Raw genomic sequence first — 10,496 nt, 5'->3', positions numbered from 1 at the left:
ATACCGTCTACCTGCTAAACAAATAAAGATGTCCCCCGTCAGTCAAATAGAACACAGAAAGAACAATCTGTATTTTCTAGATTTATGATGAGATAAAAGTTTCTTAATGGGAGCAGCCAAAACGAGATTTGATTAAGGATTGTGTAGTTGTTAGTAGTGTAGAGCTGAGTGAAGGACACATACCTTGTAGTTCTGTTCACTGTCGTCTGAAGAAACAAAAATATTAGTGTTAAAATCGCCTCACAGTGTTGGTTCCTCTGAGCAGATGTGAGGTTACTGATTAATCAAACACTTTAATTATCAAAGACATGAATGCATTATTGAATTTTAGAAGTTGGAATTGAAATGTGAAATCTGAACAGAATTAGTCATGCATTCTTGTGAATGTTGATGGCTGGAAGAAAATAGATATAAACTTTAAATTTAACTAGCTAGCATTTTAAACACTAACTTCAGGCTTTTATATATTTATTACCTCATCAGCATTTTTTTTTTGTGTCCTTCCAACACATAGAACAATTATCCTGTCCGGTGAGGGAGCCTCCTGCCTCACCCGCACGTCCTACTAACTTCCTACAGTGATACTCGTTAAATGAGCCTACTTAAAGCCCTCACGCGCTCTGAACAGCATCCGTTATTGAACGCTATGTGTCAGTTTACTCTTCCACTGCACTACGGCCGCGCTTTCACTCAAGCGCACCTCAGACATCCCGTCAAGCTTCAGTCCCGTGATCGGACTGTGTGGACCTCGTCCCCCCAGGGCGTAGCACGGATACATCTTTCTCTCCCGCTACTGTGTACCGTGTGTCTTGTTTTTCATTCAACTGAAGCGAATTGCACTTCGGCTTCCGCCTCCCTTTCTAGCAGCATAACAAGTGCAAAGTATTCTTAGGATATTTACAAACAGTGCTTGTATATATTTTTATTGTGTTGCCAAATATGTTTTTAAAGGTTTACCCTGCTCGTCTCCATCGGTGGGTTTCTTCTTGAAGGATGGCACATCCGTATTGGGGCGCTTTCCTCTATCCATGGTGCTGAAGTTTTGATTCTGGAGATCTGAATGCTTGTTGTTTGACTGCTAGTGATGGGCACTCCGCTTTTATAGACAACAGGGTGGATCCTGAACCAGTCTTTTTAATTGGCACATTGTTTACAGGGTGTGTCTGTGTTAACATACTGTATTACCTAAACTGTTTGCGCATCTCTGGTCCTCATAGAGATAAACAGCAATAGCAGATTAAAGAAGTGACTTATTCAAGACTTGGTGCTGAAATCTGTCTTAAACCTGCAGGCACGGAGGCAGCAGTGTGCGTCTTGCCCACACAATTAAAGGCTTATTTTATTATTTTAGACAATAGGAAAAATAACACAGAAAACAACAGCATGATTTCTAACTTCTGATTGGGTGGGTAACCTACAGCCAATAAACAATAACCAGTCTGCAGCAGTCCTATCCAAAGCCCCGGCCTACTGCACAGAATAGATTTTGACTCTTACCTCACACTTTTAGTTTGACATTCTTACAAGCTTTAGCTCCATCCTGTCTTTTTTATTTTTTTAAGTTTGTCTACGTTTCTCAGTTTATGATTGTTGTGCAGCAGCTAATTATTCTGTGTTTAACCAACATTAAAATTTATTACACTTTATTCCATTGTTGTTACAGCTTTATGTATGTGATTGTGTTTTTTTAAGTCTATAAACAAAGCCTAAGCCCGCATGTGTCTGTGGTGATGCTGCTGTGGGTCACCTGAACTTTCTTTTTACATACTGTATTACATAAGCAGCTCTGGTTCTTTTGTCAACAAACAGCAAAAGCAGACTAAACAGGTGACTAAATCATTATTTGTTGTTGAAACCTGTTGTAGAGCTGCATTAATTCACAAATTCAGTCTGGTTACTGGTCAGAGCTTTGTGACTGGGTTGTAGTGAGGTATTAATTTTGGTATTGTGAATATTTTCTTCTAACATCAAAAAAGTTCCTGCAAACACTCACATCACATTCACCTTCACACTGTAAAATCCAATTAGTTAATCTTTATTGAAAGCATGCAAAGCGGTTGCATTTAAAATAATAAGTACAGTAGAATAGGGTATTGAGTGTCCTAGTAACTAATGCCTACAAAGTAGAATATACTTATAGCCAAGCTACTGTAACTAAGAAAAACCAGTACAAAGTATTTGGCAATTTGCTTAATGTGTACTATTAAGTAAGTATAAGTAAGTATAAAGTATAAGTATAAGTATGAACTACTCAGGAGTACCAGTAAAGTATACTAACTCGCATGATGTAAACTTTACTGTTGTGTGTATTCCAAATAACACAATTTATGTAAGTTAGGCTAACTAAAGTAAAATATTTCTGTATATGACACTTTCTTTTTCCTCAGAATCATCACCTGACTGCTGTGATTATCACCTGTTTTTTTCTGGTGTGACCTGACTGTTTGACCGGACAGATCCAACAGGCTGGCCATGACAAAAACAAACAGTGGAATCATTTTACACAAACCTGCATTTTCCTGCATCAACACATGGGCCATGGATCATTTTTACTGTACACAAAAATATTTCTGCTAACTAAGAGAAGCCAGGACAAAGTACTTGGCGATATCAAAGTCAGAATCTTCATACATGAGAGAAAAGTCATCCATGAGCTTGCATTTTCTGGTGTCTTACAGCTAAGGTTTGTTGTAAAATCTTAAAATTGTGAGTGTCATGCACATCCTTTTTTAAAAAAAAAACTGTGCTTTCCTTCAAAATGCATTGTCCACACATCTACTAGTGGGCCTAAAATTTTTATCATTTGAGGGTCATCATTTGATGTTTTGGATGGAGTTTGTAGGTTGGAAAGGTTTGCTGCAGTAACTCTCTATGCAATGAGATTTTGCATTCCAGGAAGTGTATTAACTCATCAGTAAAGTGTGATGACATCACTATCTCTAGAATATCTTTTAGAAGAATAAGTATCTCCCATGCTTGGTCTCCCTCTGGGATATAGTGTCCTATCATCAATGGAAGGAGCCTCAGGAGAGACCAGTTTTAAGTAGAGTAGGCTATATGTACAGTACTGTGAAATGATGCCGGAAACTGGTAAAATAATAACGTATGCCGCGGCTAGCGATTGTGGTCGTAAAGTCGAATGGTCGTAAGTTGCATAGGTTGTAAGTCTACGACTACCAGTACTAATATGTACATCTTAATAGTTTTTATAAAGTAACATGTAATTGCAGGGTAAAAAAGTACATTTTACTGTTTTTTTTCTGAGTGAAGTTAACATGGCTTAAGGCATGATCACTCGCTAATTTTATTTTGAGTTAACCTAATCGGGTTTAAGTTACTATCACAACAGGGCTTCATTTGCTGTCACGTGCTACACTGTAAAAAATTATTTTGGTGGGCGGTAAATATTACCCTTGCCAATAGTGTACCATTTACTTAATATGTAAGTCAGCACGTTTAATTATATAATAATGAGTAAAATTAATCCACACTACCTAATTATTTATAGTAATACAGTATTGTTTAAAATAATAGCAGTACAATGCGACTAACCAGAATAATCTGGTTTTTAGTATATTTTTTATTGCTACGTGGCAAACAAGTTACCAGTAGGTGCAGTAGATTCTCAGAAAACAAACAAGACCCAGCATTCATGATATGCACGCTCTTAAGTCTGTGCAATTGGGCAATTAGTTGAAAGGGGTGTGTTCAAAAAAATAGCAGTGTATGCTGTTGACTGACTCAAAACTATTTTGTACAAACATTTTTGTTTCTAGGATTTAGCAATCCTGTGAATCACTAAACTAATATTTAGTTGTATGACCACAGTTTTTTAAAATTGCTTCACATCTGTATGGCATGGAGTCAACCAACTTGTGGCACGTCTCAGCTGTTATTCCACTCCATGATTCTTTAACAACATTCCACAATTCATTTACATTTCTTGGTTTTGCTTCAGAAACAGCATTTTTGATATCACCCCACAAGTTCTCGATTGGATTAAGGTCCGGGGATTGGGCTGGCCACTCCATAACATTCATTTTGTTGGTTTGAAACCAAGACTTTGCTCGTTTACTAGTGTGTTTGGGGTCATTGTCTTGTTGAAACAACCATTTCAAGGGCATGTCCTCTTCAGCATAAGGCAACATGACCTCTTCAAATATTTTGACATATGCAAACTGATCCATGATCCCTGGTATGCGATAAATAGGCCCAACACCATAGTAGGAGAAACATGCCCATATCATGATGCTTCCACCACCATGCTTCACTGAGTTTGGAGGTCGTCTCACAAACTGTCTGTGGCCCTTGGCCCCAAAAAGAACAATTTTACTCTCATCAGTCCACAAAATGTTCCTCCATTTCTCTTTAGGCCAGTTGATGTGTTCTTTGGCAAATTGTAACCTTTTCTGCACATGCCTTTTTTTTAACAGAGGGACTTTGCGGGGGATTCTTGAAAATAGATTAGCTTCACACAGACGTCTTCTAACTGTCACAGTACTTACAGGTAACTCCAGACTGTCTTTGATCATCCTGGAGCTGATCATTTGATCCATTTTGATGGTTGTCTTCCGTTTTCTTCCATGTCTCTCTGGTTTTGCTCTCCATTTTAAGGCATTGGAGATCATTTTAGCTGAACAGCCTCCAATCAACTTTTTAATCAAAGTACGCTGTTCTTCTGAACAATGTCTTGAACGACCCATTTTCCTCAGGCTTTCAAATGCATGTACAACAAGTGCTGGCTTCATCCTTAAATAGGGGCCACCTGATTCACACCTGTTTTTTCACAAAATTGATGACCTCAGTGATTGAATGCCACACTGCTATTTTTTTGAACACACCCCTTTCAACTAATTGCCCAATTGCACAGCCTTACGAGCGTGCATATCATGAATGCTGGGTCTTGTTTGTTTTCTGAGAATCTACTGCACCTACTGGTAACTTGTTTGCCACGTAGCAATAAAAAATATACTAAAAACCTGGATTATTCTGGTTAGTCACATTGTACTGCTATTATTTTGAACAATACTGTAACTGCAAACTAAAAAAACTTTGTAATATATACCCAAAACCGTTGGCCTGGCTGTTAGAGCAAAAGCTATTTGGGGCACATGTTCGTTGGGCGAGCTGGAATGTGGAAGTTGACTACATTGTCAAGCTTCAGTGCTAAGATAAATTTTTAGCCTGAATATTTATCATGTAATAAAAGAAAACGGGCACTTAGTTTTATCTGTCATAAGATTGTGTTTATTGTTCTATGTTAGACGAGGAGTTCGCGTATAGCTTCGGACATCGGTCATAACGAGCTAGCTAAAAAAACACATTTTTTTTTTGAACTAATGTTAAAAATGTGCTTTTTCCACATTATTGAAGTGCTAATGGTACTGCAAGAACACGATATCGAAACTTTTACCCGTGCTATTATATTATAATCTACGTATTATTAAGTTACCGAAAGGTAGATAGTAACATAGCTAACTCAGCTGAGCTGAGCTGAGCCTACTGGGCCTGAACACCTCTCTCTGCAACTGGATCCTGGACTTCCTGACCGAGAGACCTCAGTCAGTCCGGATCGGGAACAGCATCTCCAGCACCACCACACTGAGCACTGGGGCCCCTCAGGGCTGTGTGCTCAGTCCACTGCTGTTCACTCTGCTGACTCACGACTGTGCTCCAATGCACAGCTCGAATCATATCATCAAGTTTGCTGATGACACGACCGTGGTGGGTCTAATCAGCAAGAACGACGAGTCAGCATACAGAGAGGAGCTGCAACGGCTAACAGCCTGGTGTGGAGCCAACAACCTGTCTCTGAACGTGGACAAAACCAAAGAGATGGTTGTTGACTTCAGAAGAGCACAGAGTGACCATTCTCCACTGTTCATCGATGGATCTTCAGTGGAGATCGTCAAGAGCACCAAATTCCTTGGTGTTCATCTGGCGGATAACCTCACCTGGTCACTTAACACCAGCTCCATCACCAAGAAAGCCCAGCAGCGTCTCTACTTCCTGAGAAGGCTGAGGAAAGCCCATCTCCTCCCCCATCCTGACCATGTTCTATAGAGGGACCATCGAGAGCATCGTGAGCAGCTGCATCACTGCCTGGTTTGGGAATTGCACCGTCTCGGATCGCAAGACCCTACAGAGGATAGTGAGGACAGCTGAGAAGATCATCGGAGTCTCTCTCCCCTCTATCATGGACATTTACACCACACACTGCATCCGCAAAGCAAACAGCATTGTGGACGACCACACACACCCATCACACACATACTTCACCCTCCTACCATCAGGAAAACGGTTCCGAAGCATTGGGCCGTCACAACAAGACTGTGTAACAGTTTTTTCCGCAAGCCGTCAGGCTCCTGAACAAACATCTGGACTGAACTCTCTCTCACACACACACACACACACACACACACACACACACACACACTTACACACAACTGAGTGACTGTGCACAACCGGACTCAACACACATACACTTCACACACCCAGGTTTCAGCACCATTCACACCTCTCATTATAGCATAATGTTTACATGCCGCTTTGTTGCTGATCTCCGGGACTTGCTCTTTTGCACATTATTCTGTGAATCCATTGGTCACTGTTCACTTTATCTTGATTGCTGCTACCATATTTTTTACACTATCATAGGATTGCAAAATTCTGTTTATATTTGTTTACATTTCTGCTACTGTGCACCTTATCCTGTCACGACAAGTTTTACTGGCGGAGCTACTGCTGCTTTTATTTTTATATTTTGTGTATTTTGTATTGTTCTGCACTGTCTTGTGTTGTCTTTTGCACTGTCTTGTGTTGTCTTTTGCACTGTCTTGTGTTGTCTTTTGCACTGTTTGCACCAGTTGCACACATGCACTTTATGTGGCGAGGATCTTAGTTCCTGGCCCTGTGTTCTTCTGTACTGTGACTGTTGTTTTTATGTTGTTTTATGTAGCACCTGGGTTCAGGAGAAACGTTGTCTCATTTCACTGTATACTGCATCAGCTATATATGGTTGAAATGACAATAAAAGCTTCTTGACTTCTTGAGATAGCTAACTGTGTGTGACTCCATTAGCCAGTGTTTAGGCTAACTGAAAGTTTACCAGAAAGCACATTTAAATGTTAAAATGTAAGTGTTGTGCTTAGGAAATGACGTTCGTCACGACAACAAATGTTATTTTAATGTTAAAAAAATAGACATATGGATGTAAATGTCAGTTATTTAATATCATAGCAGTTTAATTTTAAATTCAGCAATTGTGCATAAATTAAACCTACAATTGTCCACTTCATTATACAAAAATCCTGAGTAGGCTTAATTTATGCACAATTGCTGAATACACTGTAGTGTTGAAATCTAAAATATTATTTTATTTTGTTTTTTAATTATGTCCATAGCCCCTTGTTGAAACCTATTTGTAGGTAGTTTGTACTAATATAAATTAGTGCTTTTCAACAAGGGGCTATGGACACATTTGCACACATTTTTCTGTTGTGACATGAATATGACTGACTTTAAGATGAATTATGATTAGTTATCATATGTGTCAATAATTAAGAATTGTTATAATGTTATGTTGAAATGTTAAATGGAATGTTGCAAATGTAAATGTTTATACCAGTCTGCATGTGTCTGTCTATACTTTTTCAATTTGAAGAGAGGAGGTGGTGACTCTCTGCCCAGCTATTAGTGTCTTCAAAGAGAGGTGGCCAGCTTTATTCACTGAGACTCAAGTAAGAATAATTATTTGTTATTCTTTTCCACTAATGTATTTATAAACGCCAATAGTTTCCAATCTTTATTCCTACATACACCTATCATACCCCTAAATGTGTAAATAAAGCATATTAGAAATATTACTAATATATTTCATATATAAAACTTTAGAATTTGAAAAGTGAATTTGGAAAGTGACTCGTCATTGAAAGAGTTGTCATTATTTTGTCCGTTTACTTATTTACTAGATCAAAGAGGAGTACCATCGAATAACTACTATTTCCCTGGAAGAAACATTCATGTTTAAGCTTGACAGTTACACACCCCGTCTTCTGCAGTTGATGCGTCCCAAAAGAGGTGATGTTGGTACCAGGATGCGCCCTCTCCTTAACACCAATGAGGTATGTTTTTTGTTCAAATAGTCTCAAAAGTGCAAACACTAATTTGTAGAAAAAATGCTGGTCATTAAAATGCATCTCTTTACAGTCTCAGAGTATTGAGAATAAAAGGGATGCAGTGCTCTCCTGCCTCATTGACTACCTAGGGGGAGCCGCAAGAAGAGCTCTTCCAAGACTCCCAGGTAAGTTACAAAATGCCAATATACACAAGGTGTTTACAGACAGCCTCCTAAACAAACAATTTTCTCATTTACAGCATGTGGTTAGATTGATTAATGTTATTGGGTTCAAGCATTACATTTTTCTCTTAACTTATTGCTTGCATTAAAGTTTATTGTTGTTTATTTCTGCCAGTTAAACATGAAAAATGACCAGGAGGGCCAAACAGAACAAACTATGAAGGTGCTTTTGATCCATAATCCCATAGCTGAGGACGATCCAGTAGACGTATCTATTGTGATAGAGGGCATCCAAGTGATCAGTGGGTGTGGATACAAAACCAAGGCATGCATGTTGTTGATAGGATTAATCTATGCCCTCAACCTTGAATATCCCAAGAAGCTCAAGAATACTTTTTGAAGTATTTCAAAAATTTCTTTTGGAGCTAGATGGAGGCAAGTCTTTCTGGACCTTTCAGCAGCATTTGACACAGTCAACCACAAGACACTTTTGTCAACCCTCAAGAGCCTTGGTATCTGTGGAACAGCATGGGAATGGATTGCTTCCTACCTGGAAGGTCCCTCATACCAGGTAACATGGAGGGGATCCACATCTGCCCCATGCAGACTCACCACTGGTGTCCCACAAGGCTCTGTACTTGGTCCCCTCCTTCTCTCCCTCTATACCCACTCCATTGGTGAAGTCATATCCTCACATGAGTTTTCTTATCACTGCTATGCAGATGACACTCAACTCATCTTTTCTTTCCCTTCATCAGATACCACAGCTTCCGCTCGGATCTCAGCATGCTTGTCAGACATATCTTCATGGATGAGTGCTCACCAACTTAAACTCAACCCCAGCAAAACAGAACTGCTGGTCATCCCAGGTGATTCATCCCCAGGTCAAGATCTACAAATAATACTTCATGACTCTCTGCTCTCCCCTTCAGCCACTGCTCGTAACCTTGGGGTAACTATGGACAATGAACTGTCTTATTTCCCTCATGTCGCTAATGTTGCTCGTTCTTGTCGATTTCTTCTCTATAACATCCGAAGGATTCGGCCATTTCTGTCCACACAGGCTGCCCAGGTGCTTGTTCAGTCTCTTGTCATTTCAAGACTTGACTACTGCAACTCTCTGCTGGCAGGTCTCTCCCTGAAAGCTATTCGTCCACTGCAAATGATCCAAAATGCAGCTGCACGACTTGTGTTTAATCAGCCCAAGTTCTCCCACACCACCCCACTGCTGCGCTCCCTTCACTGGCTTCCAGTAGCTGCACGTATCAGATTCAAAACACTGATGCTTGCTTACAAGGCCAAAAATAGACCAGCACCATCTTACCTCAGTGACCTCATCACATCTCGCACTGCACCACGCTGTCTGAGATCCTCCAGCACTGCTCGATTGGTACCACCTTCTCTCAGAATGAGAGGTAAGTAAAATTCAAGGCTCTTCTTTGTTCTGGCACCGAGGTGGTGGAATGAACTTCCCCTAGATGTCTGTACAGCAGAGTGACTGATTATCTTTAAGCGACGACTAAAAACCTACCTCTTCCTGAAATACCTAAATTAGCACTATCCAAGTTTGTAGAATTCGAGTTATATTTATATTGAGTTTGTAATCTTGCATACCAGTGTACGGATCAATGCTGCCCAGGAAGGTCTGGAATGGAGCATCATTACCCACTGGGACCTAAAGTGGGGAGACAACCCTGGTGACTACCTGAAGCAGGGCAGAGCGCTCAATGGGGCTTACCAGCTGGAGGACCCTTTGGATAGAGACCGGAGATGGAGCGACGCCCCTGACTGAACACAGAGGCTGAGTGATGACCTTGGCAGGGTTCATCAGTGTGACTTCACCCTCCAGGGAGCTCAGGAGCGACCTGTCTTCGTCCAGGGAACTTGGGGGCAGGATGTCACCGTGAGAGGGGTCCTGAGGTGAGACGTCGCCGTGGGAGGAGCTTGGGAGCGAGACGTCGCCGTGGGAGGAGCTCTGTGACGTGACTTGGTCTTCTGAGTGCTCGTGGGGAGAGCCGTCACCTTTTGGGAGACTGTGGGGCGAGCCGTCGCCTGCGGATGAAGCCAGGGGCAGCGGTTCGGCATTCCTTTCGCAGTCCCGGAGCTGAGGTGAGTGCTCTGGGGACCACTTGGGATAAGAGGAGGTCTGTGACGTAGCTTCGCCTTTAGAGTGCTCGTGGGGCGAGCCGTCACTTCT

The 10,496-nt window shown here is 40.9% G+C and overlaps 1 protein-coding gene across 2 annotated transcripts in view; it reads right to left on the bottom strand.

The window, feature by feature from the left end:
* Positions 1-1,093, bottom strand: part of LOC124387148 (deoxynucleoside triphosphate triphosphohydrolase SAMHD1-like) — a 12,998-nt gene extending 11,905 nt beyond the window's left edge. For both annotated transcript variants that reach the window (XM_046851294.1, XM_046851295.1), the window contains exons 1-2: positions 958-1,093; positions 184-206 (exon numbers count right to left, since the gene is read on the bottom strand). In XM_046851294.1, coding sequence (XP_046707250.1) covers positions 184-206; positions 958-1,030 — 96 coding nt within the window. In that variant the 5' untranslated portion in view covers positions 1,031-1,093. The remainder of the gene's footprint in view (positions 1-183; positions 207-957) is intronic.
* Between the last annotated feature and the right edge of the window lie 9,403 nt (positions 1,094-10,496).

The sequence above is a fragment of the Silurus meridionalis genome, chromosome 6 (assembly GCF_014805685.1).
Source record: "Silurus meridionalis isolate SWU-2019-XX chromosome 6, ASM1480568v1, whole genome shotgun sequence".
Taxonomy (NCBI): Eukaryota; Metazoa; Chordata; class Actinopteri; order Siluriformes; family Siluridae; genus Silurus; species Silurus meridionalis.
This window is presented reverse-complemented; position numbering and strand designations above follow the sequence as displayed.